A 20,414-nucleotide genomic window follows, 5' to 3' on the forward strand; every position below is an offset into this window, starting at 1 on the left:
GGTGCCACCGCTAAATAGGCTCGGCACTGCGCAGGCTCCGACTCGGGCCGAAGGGCCCGGCCTCGTTTTGGCCGCCGCCGCCCGGCTGCCGGCTCGGCGCTGCACTGGGGGCGGGGAGTCTGATGGGAGACGCGCGAGGCGCTGAGGAGGCGGCGGCCCGGGAGAGGGAGCGGGAGAGGGACTGGGCGCGGGAGGCGGGAGGCGGGGGACAGGGGGAGGCGCCGCCGCCGCCGCCCGCCCCTTTCCACTGGGGAGCAGCTGCAGCAGCAGGAGCGGAGCAGGAGCCGCGCAGCCGCCGCCGCCGCCGTGGGATGTGGCCGGCGCCCGCCCCGAGCCGCGCCGCCTCCTGAGTACCCGCCGCCACCCGAGCCGCCGCCGCCGCCGCCGCCGAGCCGTGCGGGGCCAGGCCGCGCCCTCCCCGGGCGCCCGCCGGCTCGCATGCCGAGGGGCTCCGGGGCGTAGCTGCGCGCCCGGCGCCGCCTCCGGGCTCCTCCGGCCCCGCCATGGGCTGCTGCAGCTCCGCCTCCTCCGCCGCGCAGGTGAGGGGCTCCCTCCTCCCGGCCGCCCGCCCGGATGCCTCCCCCGCGCCGCGCAGCTGGTGCCTGCTGCATCCCGCCGCCCGAGAGCCTCCCTCAGCCCACCCTGCACTCCGGAGACCCCCGCCCCCGCCTCTCCCTTGCGCCTGTCCCGCAGGTGCCCCCGCGCTGGCTCCGCGGCTGTCGTCTCGCAGCCACCTCTGCGCGGCCCCTAGTAAGCCCCCCAGCTCTCTCCCTGGCGCGTCTCCGACTTGGCCTCCTCTTCCCAGTCACACCTGAGCGGCCCGTCCCGCCCGCCTGCAGGTAGAAGCAACACAGGCGCCTCCTCTCCGCCCCAGGTGGCACCCGGTTCCCTCGTCTTCTGGGCCTTGCGCCTCTCTTCCCATCTCCTTGGAGTCTCCCCTTTGCCCATCCACCGGCTGTTTTCTGTGCTCCGTGGCGGAGTACCTCCAGCACGGGCTCTTCACCCTTCTTCACCCCTTTCCAGTTTCTGCTCCATTAGGTATTCTGTCCCTTTCTCTTGCCCGCCGCCCCCGACACCAGGTTCAACTGTTTTAAGCGAGTCCGGGAGCCCTTACACGGCCCACGTCCCAGATCCAACCCGCTCGCCTTGCACCCCATCCCCCCTTTGTGCCTTGACCCCGGGCACCGCGGCCTCTCCGCACACCGAGGCCCCTGCGGGAGCGCTGAGACTAGGCTGGGAAGGAGATTGGGCACCTGGTGGGTGACGGGAGCGTTACGGAAACTCCCTCTTTGTTGCCAGTGTAACAGGAGGAAGAGGTGCCGAATTTAGTTTTTCTGTGGGCACTGGCTGAATGTTGTCGCTGAGGGCTGAGATGCAGAGATTTCTCCCAGCGTCTACCCTGCCCCCATCCAAATTTCGCTAACCTCCCTCTCCCTTTGCCGATCCGAGCCCTTAACCTGGATGGAAATGTTTAGACAACTGTATAAGGATCAAATGTAATAGAACTTGACTGCTGGCCACTAATAACTGAGAGGACCTGTTTGTAAATTACCTAATTTAGTGGATTAGTGAGTGTATTTACAAATACGATAAAAAGCAATCAGGAATACTGCATCAAACTGTCTGGTGGTGGTGTATGAAAAATAGGCTCTGACAATGCATGGGATGTAATCTCACAGTTTCATTAGCGTAGAATTTAACTGTGGTCTTTGATTTGTTTGTTTTGGGGGAGACAAGGGCTCTTGTTTTTAGAAATAAAGGCTGGTTGGTTTTTGGTGAAGAAAAATGCTAGTTTGGAAAAAAAAAAATTCCTCCAGAGATCTAGCATCTGTGGTAATGCCAGAAGTGTTTTGCTGCTGCTAAATGACTATATATAACTCAGTTTTAAATAACCTGCATACTTGTTCTGAAAATCTGAGATCTGTTAGAAAATGACTAGAATTGCGATGAATGGAGGACATTTATGTTTTATCAAGTATCCAACCTATTTGTCCAGTTCTTTTTTGGAGTGTTTGCTTACCCATGTTTTTTCCACCCTCACCACCCGCCCAGGATCGTGGTCAGGCTGATTGGTTTAGTTAGTTAAACCTTCCCATTCATTTGGAATAACAAAACTACATGCAGTGATGTTAGGAAGGAGCGGTCGATAAACCAGGGTTTTCATATTAACAGTTAAAGATGTGGGATTACACAATACCTTTCAACTGGTTAGGGAGTTTTGGGGGAGGGGGGAATCTAGTTGAGTGCTATTCATTTAACATTTACTTACATATTATTTTCGCCAAAAAAGGTGTTTTCATACTGTTTTCTTTTAAGCACTGGGTTACTTTACATCTTCTTTTGGTGGTGAAATGCCTTTAAAGACAGGAAATTATTGATAGTTTATGGATGGCTTGAGCAGTTAAAATTGGGAGGGATGGATGCTGGACCAAAACTCTGCTTTAATCACAGGTCTTGAATTTGGCTAGCTCCACATCTTACTTTTCGGAGTGCTGTCTGTCACATGCATTTTCTTTGCTGTTTCTTCCTCTTGCAGCCACTGCTTCCTTCATGCCATGTTCTACAGACAAGATGTATGTCATGCACCCTGAGGGGTGCATTTTTTTTTTTTTTTTCCTGTAGATTCCTATAACCAATTGGCAGCTGTCACATGCCTTTAAGTTCAGCTTTAGGGACTTGTAGTGTTCAGTGGAGCATTGAGGAGCAGGTTTTGTGCCAAAGAGCTTGTCATTTTTTTTTTTTTTTTAATTTGATATTTTGGCATTGTTCTTCATTTGTGAAATGTTACCAATCTGCTGGCATTTTAATGCCCCTTTCAGGAGTATCCTCGGTTTTAGAATAATATGTCTGTCTATGTTGTGTTGAAACAAAACAGGGATGCAACTTCACATCACTTTGAACCTGTGTTAGAGGCCTCGATTGATTGTATTTTTAGGCAGAATGTGTTTCTTTCATCCTTTCTACTGGATTGTAAGCTTCTTGAGTATAGGAACTGCTTTTGTTTTGTTTTCTCCATCTTTGTATCCATTGCAGTGCCTCACCATACCTTGTACAGAATAGTTGCTTAGCAGTAGTCAGTAAACAGAATGTATCTACACACATTTGAACATCTGGCTGGCAAGTAACATTAAATATGAGTCCAGCCCTGACCCATGTGCTGTTTGACTTCCTTGGGCTGGTTGACTGATTCCACCAAGCCATCCTCTTTGAAGCTCAAATTTAAACTGTTTAAGTTAAAATTGACCTGCCTTTCCTACATTCCTTCCTACTCTATCAATGGTACCATCAGTTTGCAAAATTGAGCAGGCTTTTCCTTTTCTCCTGGTGCTCTGCTCAGTGCCTATATTTTAGTTGGAGCAGTGGCTGTAACATCTTTAAAAAGCTTGTCTGCAAACTCTAATGATAACCTGCATAGCACATCAAAACAACGTGCTTCGGGGTACTCTGCGGTTCAGCTTAGCTTTTTCTCAGTGGTATCGTCAGCAATTTTAAAGCCCTGGCAGGTTTTATCAATGTAAATATAGTACCTTTCCTTTTTGTAGTAGGGATTCGCTTTTGAAATGTAATTTATTTTTCCTCATCGTCCCTTGCTATGTTGTAGACTCTCATAAAAGAGTTTATGGTCTTCCCAACTGTTTCATCTCTTGTAATCTGTCCTGGTGTTATTTCCATTTTCTTGTCAGTGTCTGGATATCATAATTTGCCATCGAAACAATTATCCTGTTTTAGGATTTAGATCAAAGAAGTGTCACATTCTATACTAACTTACATTTCATTGCTGAAGGAGCAAATTATTGGCAAAATAATTTGTGCTGTATTAGGTACGTACATCTAAGAATCTTAAGAATATGTACCAAGTCAAGGACTTATAGAACTCTTAATTACGATTTTTATTAGTGACCACTACAAGTTATTTGCAGATATTAGAAACTGCTCAAAACAAGCCAACCCCTGATAGCCTTTGCCTAAAAATCTCTTTGAAGGGAACATAAAAGTGAGATAGTCTTGAGTTTCTTTTTACAAGCACTAATCTTCCCTAAGACTCTTAAAATTTATTCCCAACTCTCCATAATTCGTTTGTTCTGTTATAACCTGACATAATTTCTATTCTTGTAATGTTAAACTTCAAAGTTCACTTGTAAATCTTCAGATTTATGAAATGTTCTTTCCCATTGACAAACCAGTTTGAATGAAGCAGGCTTTCCAAAGATTACTTAGCAAATTGCTGTAAGTCTTTGTCGTTAATGGCTAGATCATTATTTCTCACAGCGGTGCTTCGGAGGCCAGGAGATTTTGCAAGTGCTCTGAAGTTCTGTGTCCTTTGGTTCTAACCTTAGAAATTGTGAGAAGGATGGAGGAGAATCTTTCTGGTTGAACAAACCACCCCTTGTCTGACTTGAGGAGGAATTGTACTTGTCTACTGTCGTGTTCCATGGTCCTCAAATAGAGAGCTATAAATTTAACTGTCTTTCTCTAGCTCTTAAATCTTGTCTGGGGAGTGATGAAAAACAGTCAAGTGCTTCACTAACACTGGTTAACTTTTGAGTATGTTAACTGTTCCTTAACAGATTTTAATAACCCTGTAGTTTCTGTCTGCTTTGTGGAATTTAAAGTCAGATGGTAAAAATGGCATTTGAAGAGTGTAGTGGGATTTCCCAACAGAAACTAAGTTCCATTAAAATATGTCCAGCAAAGCAGACTTGGTGTGACCGGGATGAAAAAAAAAAAAAAAGTCATGGCATGGGGGGGCACTTGGGTGGCTCAGTTGGTTAAGCGGCCAATTCTTGGTTTTGGCTCAGGTCATGATCTCACTGTTGGTGAATTGGAGACCCGCATCAGGCTCTATGCTGACAGTGTGGAGCCTGCTTGGAATTCTCTCTCCCTCCTCTTTCTGCCCCTCCCCTGCTCATGCTCTCTCTCTCGCTCTCAAAAGAAAAAAAAAATCATGGCATGAGGACAGTTTTTTCTTCTTCTTTCTTCTTCTTCTTTTTCTTCTTCTTTACTAACTATGCTGTTAGTATAGGAGATCCACTCTTCAAAATATGTAAACCAAAGAATGTCAGAATCGGAAAATACTGTAAAAATGGTAATGCTTTTTGTATAGCTATTTTCCACAGCCATTTTCAAGTTTTAATTTCTATGGTAATTCTGAAGTTGACTGTACTTTCATTTTACAGCTAAGGAAATTGAGACTTGGAGTTTAGGAAACCTTGGTTGAAGTCAGAGCTCCTGAGCAACAGATCCAAACTTTAACCCTGGTCTTCTGGATTGCAATCCTGTGTTTCTCAGTTTTCACATGCACGCTTCCTAAATCTTAAATTGCAGCTCACTCTATCTTTAAAAAAGATCCACGCAATAAAATTTTGAATTAAGGAATTTCCAAGTTGAATTCATGCCACCATTTTGAACTTCCTGCTGTTCCTGTCTGTGGAACAACATCATATAATATAGCAAAACTAGTCTAGCTAGAATGTTTTCAGACTTAACAAATACTATCAAATACTATTTGATGTGTTAATCCTATCATTTAGAAGTGTTATTGGCTTGGGAGGATATTTATAACAACACATTGTATATTCTACTGGTGATTGGTTAATAGCTATTTTTCTAGATATCCCTCTACCCTTCCTCTCCTACCTTCCAAGAAGAAAGAAATATTTCCATTTTGTAACTTTGGCCCCGATTTTTGGGACTTTGGGGGATAGTAGAGATAAACCAGTGCTATTATCTCACTTTCCTGTTGAGCTAAACTATAATTTAGAGCTATGAAGTACTCTGAGGTCAGAGAAATCCATTATGAGGTAGTTGGGACTAGAAACTAGTCTCTTAATCTCTTGATCTTTCTGTAGTATAGTTAATTCTTAATGTTTTAAGTCTTATCTTTGCAACCTTAGCTGTACGTTGGAAATGCTTAGAGAACTTTAAAAAACAGTGATGCCTGGGTCCTACTCCCAGAGATTCTGATTTCATTGGTTCAAGGTCACTGCCTGGGCACCAAAAATTTTAAAAGTTCCTCTGATAATTCTCCTGTGCTGCCGAGGTTGAAAACCACTGCGAACATACCCTTTCTTTAGGTAACTGCATCTCCTCTTACGGTTTCAGTTACAATCTGTATGCTGACAATTCCCAAACTGAATTACTCAATTGGAAGAAACTCTGTCCTGGCCTCTGATCCTAATATCCAACGGACTACTTAGCATTTCCACTAGAATATCTTACAAGCAACTCAAACTCAGCATGTCAGAAACTGAACTCAAAATTTGCACACATACACATGTCTTTTTCAGTATCTCTGGTTCACTGAATGATACCAGTATCCTGGTGTGGAAACTGGAAACCTGAGACGTGCAGGAGCCCACCTGTCATTCTTCTGTATCTTGTGACCACATTTGCTTATTTTACCTTCTAAATTCTATCGCCACCACCACAGTCTAAGCCTCCGTCATCTCTGGCCAGAAACTCTCTCCTGGATCTCCATGTATTATTCATGCTCCCTTCAAATTTTTCTCCATATTTCAGTCTTAGTGATCTTTAAAAAATCCAAAGCTGATTGTGTCCCTGTGCTACTTAAAACCCTTTCTTTAATGGTTTCCAGTTGGTTTTAGGACAAATGCCAGAATCTCTGACCTTAGCCAACAAAGTCTTTGTGGGCTGGTCTCCGTCTCTCCTGTGTCGTTGTGCTCTCCTGCCATGTTTCTCCTTATTCTTTGTGGTCCAATCTCACAGATTCTTCAGTAGATTGTATTCCTTCTCCTTTTAGGATTTTTTCCACCTGCTATTCACTTGTCTGGAAGACCGTTTTCTCCCTGGCCTTTGGCGGGCTGCTACTCATCCTTTAAATTTCCAGCCTTAAAGTCAGTTCAGTTCTTTGGAAAATGCTCCCTTGATGCTTCAAACCATGCTATGTCTCCTTATTAAATTCTCATAGCCTTATGTATTTTCCCTTTGAGTGCTTAAAGCAATAAATAATTATACAGTTGATATTGTCTGGTCCATTGGCAAAACTATAGTCCATGGACCAAATTGGGCCAACTACCTGTTTTTATATGGCTTGCAAGCTAAGAATGCTCAAAATAGTGTGTGTATGTATTTATGCATATATATGCAAATATGTATAATATATATTTAATAAAAAAGGTCAATGCATGATAAATTTATTTAGTAAAAGTTGTATGAAATTTGACTTTTAATTGTCCACAAAGCTGTTTTTTTTTTTTTTTTTATTTACTTATTTTGAGAGATACAGAGACAGCATAGCATGAGTGGGGGGGGGGGGGGGGGGGGTGGTGGGTGCAGGGAGAGAGAGAATCCCAGGCAGGCTCTGTGCTGCCAACATTAGAGCCCAATGTGGGGCTTGAACCCACGAAGCCACGAGATCATGACCTGAGCCAAAACCAAGAGTCAGAAACTTAACCAACTTGGCCACTCAGGCACCCCTGTCCCAAAGTTTTTTTGGACATGATCCCGTTTATTTGTTTATATGTTGTCTGTGGCTGCCTTCATGCTATGGCAAGCTTGAGTAGTTAGTTGTGACAGAGACTTTCTGGCCCACAGGTGTAAATATTTACCCTGTGGCCTTTTACAGAAAATGTTTGCTGACCCCTGGTCTAGACTGAGCTGACAAAGAGCAGGACCATGTCTGTTTTGTTCATTGCTGTTATTCTCTATGCTAGGCTGGTCCCTGGTACACGATAGGTGCTCAGGGAATGTTTGAACAAATTAACAAACGTTTTCTTTCCTTCCATGGATGGATGTGGATGAACTCCTACCTTAGTAATTCTGATGTTTTAAAATTCAATACAAAAAAATTTTTTAACGGGTTAAATACTTTCAAAGAAGGTTCTCAGCATCTTCAGTAACATTCTTAAGCGGCTTGTTTGTTGCAGGTGTATATCTCAGGTGTGAAGCAAGCAGACTTACAGAGGTCTGGTGCAAATTCCTAGGTCAAGGTGGATGGGAAAAGACTGGTCCACTCAAATAATGGACCAGTTGGATTTACAGTGCTGACGTTTTTATAGCAGGCACAAATGGATGGGACTTTATGTGTAGTGTTATAAAGAAAAAGTGTTTGGACTGGTGAGAACTTCAGTCATTAGAGAGGCATTGTTATTTCTACTGTGGGAATTCACTCTGGAAATGGTTGAAGTTTCTGGCACGGTAATATTTTTTCCCTTTTAGTACTTTTTGTTTTCTCATGTATTTGGAATATAGCATAGCATTATACTCCAATTTTGAATTTATGCATTGTATCAAACTTGGTACTCTTTTCAAAAGGTGATTTTTGAAGGTAATTTGCATTTTTCAGTATCTTTTAATATAGTTAGTGGGGGGGGAGTCTTATTTATTTTTATTTTTTAATGTTTATTTATTTTTTAAAGAGAGAGAGAGACAGAGTGCCAGGGGAGAGGAGCAGAGAGAGAGGGAGACACAGACTCTGAAGCACGCTCCAGGCTGTGAGCTGTCAGCACAAAGCCCGATGCGGGGCTCGAAGTCATGGAACTGTGAGATCATGACCTGAGCTGAAGTCGGACGCTCAACCAACTGAGCCACCCAGGCACCCCTTAGTTTTTTTTTTTTCCCTTTGATAGACTCTTTTTGATTTCATATCAGTTGTGTAATAGGATTTACTCAAAAAACAGTTGATAAACCACTGGAATTTATTTTTTGTGTGAAAATAATATTACTCTTTTTAGCTGTTCTCTACAACATCCTACAACCAACTATTTAGACACTTATTTAGTAAGGAAATTCTTAAAAACCATTTTTAGTCTGGGGTGCCTGGGTGGCTCAGTAGGTTTAAGTGTCCCTCTCTTGGTTTCCATGAGATCAGGCCATGATCTCATGGTTCATGAGTCGAGCCCCACATTGGGCTCTGCACTGACGACATGGAGCCTGCTTGGATCTTTCTCTCTCTGCCGCTCCTCTGTTCATGCTCTCTTTCTATCTCTCAGAAAAAATAAAATAAAAATCTTATTAAAAAGAGCCATTTTTAGTCTAATTTTTAAGGTTGCCATATATACTGGAAATTGTTAAACAGTAAGTGTTTGATTTCTGGATACATTTGTATAATGTAAAAATAGCAAACAAAAATAAAAATTGAAAATAGATGGTTATTTCTAGATGTTGAAGTAGCAGTGAAGGTATAAAAGTTTGCTTTTTTCTGTAGCATGTGATGATGATAATGATCCTGTAAGATTTTTCATTATGAACTTCTTAAAGTGATTCAGCTGTAAGAAATAAAGAAACCTTAACTCTAAATAGCTAAAACATTAAAGGATTAGTCTCACATAAGGTGAGAGGTACAGTGGCTTCTGGGTTGGTTACTTTAGTGGCTTGATGATGTCACCAAGGACCTGAGTTTTTTCTTTGCTTTTTTTTTTTTTTTTTTTAAATAATTTTAAGGATGACCGCTTCTCACCTATTTGCCCTCAGGATTCCAAGATGCATGTGGCTCTTTCTGCCTTCTTTTGCTGAGCTGACAACTTCCAGGGGTTTTCCTTTAGTAGAAGTTACGGAGGGCCGCATACTCATCCCTAGACAATTTCTAGTAAGGGAGAGGCAAAGAACCCTGTAATTGGCTTAGACTAACCAGGATTTCCCTGAGTCCAGTGGAGGGCGGGGCAACACCAGAACAAAATTAGAACGCCAACAGCGGTGAGGAGGGTGGGGATGGTGACTCCACAGTCTGCCAATAGTACCTGTTACATAGTTTTGCTATTTTTCTTCTGCCTATAAAGTCACACCTCTGCAGTGTTTCCTAACATTTTACTTATAGCTCCATTATAAGACTTTTCACAGTTCAGAGCTGAAAGTCACACAATTATCTTCCTGTTCTCCCAGTAATACTGCTCAAGCCACTACGGAAGTCCTCGTCTAGCTCTTTCCCCCACCCTACTGCCTGTTTCCTGTTCTGAGCTTCAGGATAAAGAAGACCATTTAAGGTTGGGATCATGGTTAAGTAGCTAATTAATATTCTCACAGTTAGTGATCCCCAAAAGAATCTTGTGGGTTAGTTTAACCTCTTCCCTGTAGCTCTCAATTTCTTTTCTGCCTCTTCTAACCTCTCACTTCTGTGTGTATTTATCTCTATTTGGTACTCATGTATCTTCCCCAAAATTTTCTTTTTCCTTCCTATTCTTCTCACCCCTCCTTGATGCACTTAAGGAGTCATAATACTGAGTGGGATATACTAGGATAGAGAAGGAAAAAAAGAGAGTATCTTTTTTTCTTTCTTTTTCCCCCTCCTGTTTAATTTCTTTCTTTTTTTTTGTATAAACAATAATAAAACTGAAGATTCACATCATTCTTTAGAATATCTATGATATAAAGAGCTCATAAAAAATGCAACAAATAGCTCATTTACAGAAGAGGAAATAGTAAACTAATATGTAAATGTGTTCAATTTTGCTGATAATCAAATTAACTGAAAGCACAGAGACACTCTTACACCTGCAACTTTGGTAAAAGTTAACAGAATATTAATTGCTCATGTGGTTTTGACTCAAGTGTACTTTATTGATTCGCTGAATAAATTGGAATGACTCTCTTGGGACATTGTTTGATGACATACATTAAAAGCCATAAAAAGCAGTTGACATCCCTTATTTAGCAATCTAAACGTACAGTAAATGCTATATGCAAGAATCTTTCCATTTAGCATTATCTATAATAGCAAAAGAGTTTAATTTTAAGCAAAATAGTTTTGGTGTAAAATTTCTTTTTTAGTATAAAATTCAGTTGTACTTAGACTATTGTATGTGTCTCATTTTCCATCCCGCCCTTAATGATCCCGTCCTTAATGTGTAAGTGGCCTTCTACCTTCCTTGTAAGACATCCTTTCTGTTGTGTTACTCTACAGGGCTGTTAGAATCCATAGAATTGAACACCATCTTATACTGATTGTGGAGTGTGGACCGCATAGCCAGACGACATGGGTTTGAATCTCAGCTCTGTCACCAGCTGGGTTATTTGGGCCACATTCTTTAACATTTGGTGCCTCACTTTTCCTAGATGTAGAATGGGAACGATAATAAAACCTATCTCATAGGCTTATAGCAAATTGCACAATCTGTGAAAATATCTCAGACATTATGATATTAATGGAAACTAAATCTGGCAGATGTCCTTGTATCCATTAAGCCTCCCCTAAAAAGAATCCTCTTTGGGTTTTGGAAAAGTGACCCTGACTTTCAGAAATTTTAAATTGTGTCAGGAAGGTGAGTGCTAAGGGTGAAATAAATAGCAATAATAACGAGAGGCTAAATTGGGTGCTTAGGAATTTAGGGAATGGGGAAACCAAGAAAGAATGGACTAGTTGGTTGAGAGGGCTTCCTGAAATGACCCTGGATCTAGCCTTGAAGGATGGGATTTTATTTATTTATTTATTTATGTATGTATGTATGTATGTATGTATGTATGTATGTATGTTTGCTTATTTTTTGAGACAGAAAGAGAAACAGCACGAGCAGGGAACGGGCAGAGAGGGAGGCACAGAATCCAAAGCAGGCTTCAGGCTCCGAGCTGTCAGCGCAGAGCCCGATGTGGAGCTCGAACTCACAAATCACAAGATCATGACCTGAGCGAAAGTCGGACACTTAACCGACTGAGCCACCCAGGTACCCCGAACAATGGGATTTAGAAAGAGTGGGAGAGTAGATAGATTTTAGTAGAAAGGTGGGGGGGCATTCCAATGAAAGGAACACCTTGAACAGAAAGACAAGGAAGCCTTTAACTTACTGCATGTCCTATGTCCGCATGGAAAGGAGACCTGGCTAGAGTAGACAGAAGAGATGTTACATGTAGGGAAGGCATTAATATTTGAAGGCGAAGGAAATAGGCAGCCATGGAGGGTTTTTTAGCGTGACTTAAGGAAGATTAATCTGACAGTCTTGCCTGTGCTTGAATTGGGAGAAAGGGAAACAGCTGGCACCCAGGAAGCTGTTCACTAACTTGGACCAGTGTTTCTCAAACGGGAAGCAGAAGAGATACTATAGAATTGAAATAGGATAGACTTTCCTGACTTATCTGGGTATGCCCTCATAAAACCAGTTTAGAATGCCATGTAATGGAAGAAGGGTATTATAATTGATAGGCATCCCAAGTAGAGATGGAGAGTAGTATGTGGGGGAAGGAAAGATGAATTTAATTTTGTGTGAACTGAGTTTTGATACCTCCATGTAGCTAGCAATTTCCCATAGGCAATGGAAGACCCAGAACTGGATTTCAGATAATGCTTTAAGTCATGTGCATACATAGAGATACTTTTGGGATGGGTGATCTCTGAGAGGAAGGAAAAGGCATGAAAAAGGACGGCAGACAACTAGGGAATGAGTAATGACTGCTTATTCCCTATCTGCTCTCATAATAAATTTCATTTTATTCTCACAACTCTCAGAGGGGTACCAGTGTTAGCCCCATTTTACAGATTAGAAAGCTGAAGCCACGAAAGCATAGGCAGTTTGCCCAAGTTCCCCCAAGAGTAAAGCCTGTAGGAGTTCAAAGCATGTACATTTCCTACTGCACTACTTTCCTTTTCCTTTGCTGGACTGAAGACTACTACATTAGAATAGTATTTAAATGTACCTCAGACACCACTTTTCTGTCACCTAGAGTCAGAGTTTGCGTGTACTGTTTACCCTCGCTTTAAAGTTGTGTGTGTGTCAATGGAGTACTACGTGGCAATGAGAAAGAATGAAATATGGCCCTTTGTAGCAACGTGGATGGAACTGGAGAGTGTGATGCTAAGTAAAACAAGCCATACAGAGAAAGACAGATACCATATGTTTTCACTATTATGTGGATCCTGAGAAACTTAACAGAAACCCATGGGGGAGGGGAAGGGAAAAGAAAAAAGAAAAAAAGGTTAGAGTGGGAGAGAGAACCAAAGCATAAGAGACTCTTAAAAACTGAGAACAAACTGAGGGTTGATGGGGGGTGGGAGGGAGGGGAGGGTAGGTGATGGGTATTGAAGAGGGCATCTTTTGGAATGAGCACTGGGTGTTGTATGGAAACCAATTTGACAATAAATTTCATATATTGAAAAAAAAATAAAGTGTGTGTGTGTGTGTGTGTGTGTGTGTGTGTGTAGGGGAGGGTGTTGGTTTTAAATCAATGCACCCCAAACTAGAGGTCCGGGGTGACAGTTTGGAGCAGAGTCTGTGGTCTGTTTTAAGTGGTGGTTATAAATCTCAGGCTCTAGGGACCCTTAACTGCTGTGCATTTCCTCTTGGGCCCTTGTACAGTTTCTTCTAAAATCGTAAGTCTGAAAGGACTATCATGGCAGTAAGTTTACTAAATGTGACTGTAATGGTGTCCTTTTCCCCAGAACTCAGATTCTTTTTTTTTTTTAAGTTTATTTATTTTGAGAGAGAGTGTGAGCAGGGGAGGGGCAGAGAGAGAGAGAGCGAGAGCGAGCGAGAGAGAAAGAATCCCAAGCAAGCTTTGCACTGTTAAGGCAGAGCCCAATGTGGGGTTCAAACTCACGAACATGAGCTCATGACCTGAGCCGAAGTCAGGGGTTGGACACTTAACTGACTGAGTCGCCCAGACGCTCCCCCCACCCCCATAACTCAGATTCTTGAGAATGTAGTTTTAAATAAAGAATATATGTTTATTTAGTCAGTCTTTGGAGATCCATGGCCTCCAAAAGGGTTAATGTAATTGATGCAGGTATTATTTAATACTGAGTACCAACAAGGCTCTGGAGAGCACTAAGAAAGGAAAGGGTGAAGAAAATGGCCATGTTGAAGTTGACTTTGTAGCACAAATGATTAGTATGCACATTAGGATCAAATTACAAAGGTAGAGATTTTCACCACCAGGGCACAAGTTGGATTTTTTTTTAAACGAAATTGTACTTAACAACTCAGCATATTGAAGAGTTTTATTCCTTGCTTGCTAGGCTCTGATGTTTTTTCAAGTCTATTTTGCATGTGATTTTGTATTTTCATGACAAGTCCAAAAACATCAAGCATTGAATGAAAATTCTGAAGATACCAAGTTTCTAGGTCTAGCATATTAAATATATTTTGAAACTAACCATACTTGTACATCAAGAAAAAAATTTTGGGATAGACACTGGTGGTTGAAATAGATTTCAGTTATGAAAGTTTGCAAATAATACTTTAATATTTTCATTTTAAAAGTGAATGCAATTCTATTTTGTGGTGATGATTTTTTTAATTTTTTTTTTTTTAACATTTATTTATTTTTGAGAGACAGAGCATGAACAGGGGAGGGACAGAGGTGAGAAGGAGACACAGAACCGGAAGCAGGCTCCAGGCTCTGAGCAACCTGTCAGCACAGAGCCGGATGCAGGGCTTGAACCCACGAACCTTTGATCGTGACTTGAGCCAAAGTTGGACGCTCAACTGACTGAGCCACCCAGAAGCCCCTGTGGTGATAATTTTTAAAGGTTTATAGTTTAGTCTGAGAATGTGAGCCAAGAGCAAGTAGAAAGGCATGTTTCTCTTGAGGTAGTAAGGAGCAAACAGAACAGGGAGCTCAGAGGCAGGAAGAACACTTTCCCCTGATCTGCTACTTACTGGGCTCTATGTTCCATGGCTGGTACTGTGTTCCATGGCTGGTGCTGTCTCTCTGCCCCTCCCCCGCTTGCTCTCTATCTCTCTCTCTCAAAAAAAAAAAACAAAACAAAAAACCAAACATTTTTTTTTAAATATTAGCAGAACAATGTAAATAAATTTCAAGTCACTCAAGTATATTGTGATAATATAAAAGCCTTCATGTGAATTGTTTCTCAGATTTGTATTTGAGATCTCCCAAGAAGTAAGGGAAGGGTTAATAGTTCGAGAAAGGGCCCTGTAAGTTTGTAACTTGGGAATCTGGACTACTGTGAGGCCAGCTGGGCCAACAGAGAGGGAACCAGCCATTTGTGCTTGAGGGTTTTCTTCTCCTCTCCCCTGGGTCTGCTGCTGAGACCTGAGGGACAGCTACCATTTTAACTTAACACTCCAAATGGCCATCCAGAGGTGGGACCTGGTGATTGAATGCTGTCTTGTTGGAGAAAGAATTGAAAGTGGAGATGATGTTATGGGGGCTAAGCAAATAATAGATCCTCAATAAGTGCTTATTGAATATATGTGATGGGGGGATGGGATATTCAGAGACTAACAGTTTAGGATGCTAATGATACCTGTCAAAATTACTATTAAATATAATCTATGGTGGAGGGAAATGGGAATGAACCTAAAAATTACAATACGCCATTAGTTGAATTTTTTTGTTTTGTTTTTAATGTTTATTTATTTTGGGGAGGGGGGGAGGCAGAATCGGAAACAGGCTCTAGGCTCTGAGCTGTCAGTACAGAGCCCCACGTGGGGGCTCAAACCCATGAGTAGCGAGATCATGAGCTGAACTGAAGTCAGATGCTTAACTAACTGAGCCACCCAGGCACCCCTGAAATGTTTGTTATGAGTTAATTCTAGTGATTGTGAACCTAACCTTGTTAGCATGTATTTCTTCATTATAACGAAGTCTTGGTGAAGACATTAATATTAGCTAGTCAGGGGGAAAAAAAAGAGCACATCATAAACTAGAGACCTCCCGGCTGGTACACACCTAAGTATGCTAGGTAATCAGCACTGGTTGATAGATTTATGAGAAATGGAGGCTTCTCTTCCCTTCTGCCTCTCCCCTTCCACTCCCTCCCCCCTCTCCCTTTTTTGTTTTTACTGGTTCACATTGCAGAATGCATGATGGAAGCTCTTCTAGCCCATCTTCGCAATTCTTGTCTGGGAGCAGAGTGGGTAGAGCTACACATCCTATATATTTTGTTCAAAGTGTGACCGGAAGGCTGGAAATTAGCACAGTAAAAATGACCCCTGCCCGTGACTGCGGCACAGGAACAAGGAAACTCCAGGGGCAGTGGGAAAGCATTGAAAAGAAAAAAGTAAAAGCATCAAGAATGTTGGTAAAATAAAGAGGAAATTCCACGCCAGTCACATTCTTGGTTTAGTGTAATGTTGACTGGCAAGGGTGCTGCTCAGGCTACTAAGTACGGCTTTAACCAAGAATGAGACTTTTCTTCTTGAAGTATGCAGTCTACAGAGGGGTGTAGGGGCTTCCACAGTGGTGGAGTATATGTGCATCTCTCTTTCTTTCTTTCTTTGTTTAAAAAAATTTTTTTAATGTTTGTTTATTTTTTGAGAGAGAGAGGGGGAGACAGAGCGTGAGCAGGGGAGGGTCAGAGAGAGAGGGAGACACAGAATCCGAAGCAGACTTCAAGCTCTGAGCTATTAGCACGGAGCCCAATGCAGGGCTTGAACTCACGGATTGTGAAGCCAAAGTTAGGCGCCCCACATCTCTATTTCTTAAGCCAAAAGTTACACTCGTTCGCAGTGTGTAAAGCACAGATAATTTCTTGGTAGATTCTAAACTAGTTTTTAAAAATAAGAGCTAATAATACGAAGGGCCCCAAAGGAACATAGACATTATTTTTGAAGTATGATCTGTGTCTATTCTTAACTAGTAAGGGTGGAGTTCAGTAAACTTTGGGATAAATTTATTGTGTCTGTAGGCATGATAGTATTTTATTACACAGTGAGAGGAAAAATACTGTCCTTCACTAGAAAATAAAGCTTCTCTGAAGCCTGTAGACAAGGCACACTGACTCTTGAAGCAGGTCCCATAGAAAAGATGGTACCTATGGTATGTTTAATATTTTTATTCCGGCATTGAAATGACCAGCATTTAAGCTAAGGTGTGATTTTTGTTCTTTGATAGCGCAAGTAATTGTATTTACAACAGAGCAAATCAAAGGTGTTTTTTCTGTTGTTCACTAACCTCTGGTGGCTCTTTTGCTGCTCATTCACGTGTATTGACTGAAGTCCCAGGTCTCTGTCCTTCCGCCCTGCCAGGAAGCCCAGGTACTCTTGTCTCATACTGGAGGTGTGGTCCCACCCAGAGACTCATACCCGACTGGGTACCGTAAACTGTTTAATGTCCCATGGCCACCGAACCACAGGGCCCCCAGTGTATTCTTCTCTTGTCTCTTATCACTACATCAGACCATCTTTTTTTCTTCCCACTTTCTCCCACTCAGATGGGCATTTTCTCTTCTACTTTGTAAGTATTTACACCTCATCTGCTTCTGAAAATATGTGATTTGTAACCAAATGTAAATATATTTAAGACTTTTGAAGTGAAAAGTCAAAGCTAAAAGGCAGAGGTGGTACAGAAGGAAGAGACACCCATGTGCTAAGTGCCTACGCTTATTCACCTACCGGAGTTTCTAGCCCTATTGTAGAATGGTACTAATTCAAAGGAGATTATTACATGGAATCCTTTTACAGAATCCCACAACTGGCAGGCACTTGAGGTCTGCAGCCCAGCCCAAGGGGTCATATCCACTAAGTGGACGTCATTCAGGCTCTGCTTAACTACCTCCATCAGAGAACTCACTGCTTCCTGAGATAGTTAATTCTGCTTTTAGGCAGTTAGTAGAAGTGTCTTCATTTGTGCACGCCTGAGCCCTTATATGTCCATGTAACTTTACTGTTGGTTCTGATTTGGCACCTTTCAGCCAGATAGAATAACTGAACTGAAGATAGAACAAGTGAGATCAGCCTTCAATGTGTGCCAAATTTGTGTGTGTGTATTTGAAACTTAAAAAATCCTTAATTTATAGAACCACTTCTAAAGGTCATGATTCCAGATCCTGTACTATTCTGGGCTCCCCCTCTTTTCCCCTCTTATGCTTTGATTTTTAAAATTTATTTTCCATTCCTATCAAAGCTATATATGCATATATTTTTAAAGAGTCAAACAGTTCTAGCATGATTTTTTTTTTAAGTCTCTCCCCCATTTTCTCTTGCCCTGAGGCCATCACTTTCAAATCTTTGAACAAAATCTTTTTGCTTTTCACTCTGTATATCTAATATGCTTATATTGCTGCCTCCTGGTTCTTTGGGTTTTGGCATGAATTTTGGCCTTTGTTATGGACAGTGAAAATTGAGCTGTCTTGGCAACACCATTCTTTGCCCCATGCCATGTGCATTCTTCTTGTCCCCATTACCCTTCTGTGTAGACATATCATAATTTTGTTTGGATCAGTGTTCAGTCTTTACATTATGACTACCTAAGTGCTCTTCCCAGGTGAGTCATGTAATATTTCATTAATCTTACATAAGCTTTTGTTGCTCTTGGAGATAATTGGCTTGTTTTGCTATTTATCTGGTTTTCTATGTACTTAACAACTGATCCACCTCTAAATTCTTGCCTAGTTGTGTGAATTTCTTTGAGTCAGCTCAGATACTTCAGATACTCTTTTCAATTGCAGTTTCCCCCCTAGATCTCTCTACCATAGCTCCAATCTGGGCTGGCTACTTATCAGGCCTGCTGCAAAGGTCTTAATTGGAGATTTCCCTTCCTGTCATACTAGGGATTGCCTTAGTCTATTGTGTGTTGGATTCCCAGTTACCTTGATCCCATGTACTTTTAAACAATTTATTTAAACAATTAAAAAAAAAGTTTATGTGGCTTTTTTTATTTCATGAATCTGTGTAAGGGAAATGAAGGAAAGGAGAGAAGAAGGTGAAGTAGAATTGGAGGAAGAAAACATTTTTGCTTTCAGACTACAAGGTCTCCGAAGAGTTCAGAACATGTGTATGCTTGGAATGAGACCAGAGAATCTGGTCACCATGGTGGATTCAAATGCACTTACCTACCTCTGCTCCAAACTCCTTGGCATGGCATAAATACAGATCCAGATCACCAGGAGTCTAAGGCGGAGGGATCACTAAGGGCATGGGTGAGAAAAGAGGCTGAAAACAAAAGAATTGGTTGACAGTGTGTGTTAGGAGTAGGTAGACCCTCTGATCTCTTCCCTAGCCAAGCAACTAGATAACATGCTGCCCTACAATTTTCTATTTTTATGTGTGACCTTAAGGTCTGTGATCCATTTGAGTTCACTTTTGTGGAGGGTTTGAGGTATAGGGTGGGCTTTTTGTTCGTTTGCATTTTTGTATATGGATATCTCATTATTCCAGTATAATTTGTTGATAATGCTATGCTTTTGGGGCATCTGGGTGGCTCAGTTGGTTAAGCATCCGACTCTCAATTTCAGGTCGGGTCATGATCTCAAGGTGGTGAGATCGAGCACTGTTCGGGCTCCATGCTAAAGGATGAACATTCTCTCTGCCCTTCCCCCTGCCCTGCATGTGCACACATTCTCTCTCAAATTAAAAAAAGAAAGGAAAGAAAAAGAAATGCTATACTTTTCCACTGAATTGCCTTTGTACCTTTCTCAGGTATCAACCATATACATGTGGGTCTATTTCTGAACTTTGTATTCTGTTTCATTCATCTGTTTTATGGTAGCTTTTTACTATATATTGAAATCAGATAGTGGGATTCCATCAACCTTTTCCTTCTTTTTAAAGAACTCTTTTGGCTGTTATAGTTCTTTTATCTTTCCTTATACATTTTGTTTTATTTTTATTTTTTGAGAGACAGTGCAAGTGAGAGAGGGGCAGAAGGAGAGAGAGAGAGAATCTTATGCAAGCTGCATACCCAGCCCAGCATAGGGCTCAATCTCACGACCATGAGACCATGACCTGAGCCAAAATCAAGAGTTGGATGCTTAGCCAACTGAGCCATCCAGGCACCTCCTTCCTTTATATGTTTTAGAATCAGTTTGTCAGTATCTACCAAAAAATCTCTTGCTGGGATTTTGATTTAGCTTGTGTTAAAACTGTAGATCAGTTGGGGCTCCTGGGTGGCTCAGTTGGTTAAGCATCCGACTTCAGCTCAGGTCATGATCTCGTGGGTCTCTGAGTTTGAGCCCTGCATCGGCTCTGTGCTGACAGCTCAGAGCCTGGAGCCTGCTTCAGATTCTGTGTCTCCCTCTCTCTGCCCCTTGCCCACTCATTCTCTGTCAAAAATGAATAAATGTTAAAAAAATTAATAAAAACAACTGTAGATCAATTAAGGAAGAATTGTCAATAGTGAGTTTTCATATCTGTGAATATGGTATATAGTTCTCTGTGTATTTAAGCCTATGGTTCTTTTCATCAGTGTTCCTGTTGTGGTCTTTTCTGGGTTGGTTTATTCCATTGATTTGGTAAAATACTCCTCTCTATAGCCTCCTGAGAAAGGATGCTTGTGGTAATTTTTTTTGATACTTTGCATATTTTTATTCTTACCTGATACCTATTTTATATTTGGTTGGATGTAGAATTCTGGATTGGAAATTATTTTCCCTCAGAATTTAAAATGTTTTGTTCTTTTGTTGTCTTTGTCTTTAGGGTGGCTGTTGACTCTGTTGCCTTTCTGATTCTTGATTTTTTAGTATTAAACTTGTTGAATTCTCTCTGGAATCTTTAAGAATCTTCCATGTTCTGACATTTTTCAGTGATGTGTCTTTTGAGGAAGGATCTGTTTTCATCCATTATGCTGAA

The 20,414-nt window shown here is 41.7% G+C and overlaps 1 protein-coding gene across 3 annotated transcripts in view; it reads left to right on the top strand.

Moving 5' to 3' along the window:
• The first annotated feature begins 397 nt into the window (after positions 1-397).
• The window catches only part of SLC44A1 (solute carrier family 44 member 1), a 201,718-nt gene continuing 181,701 nt past the window's right edge, over positions 398-20,414 (top strand). For all 3 annotated transcript variants that reach the window (XM_042912468.1, XM_042912467.1, XM_042912466.1), the window contains exon 1: positions 398-539. In XM_042912468.1, coding sequence (XP_042768402.1) covers positions 504-539 — 36 coding nt within the window. In that variant the 5' untranslated portion in view covers positions 398-503. The remainder of the gene's footprint in view (positions 540-20,414) is intronic.

Source organism: Panthera leo, chromosome D4, assembly GCF_018350215.1.
Source record: "Panthera leo isolate Ple1 chromosome D4, P.leo_Ple1_pat1.1, whole genome shotgun sequence".
Classification (NCBI taxonomy): Eukaryota; Metazoa; Chordata; class Mammalia; order Carnivora; family Felidae; genus Panthera; species Panthera leo.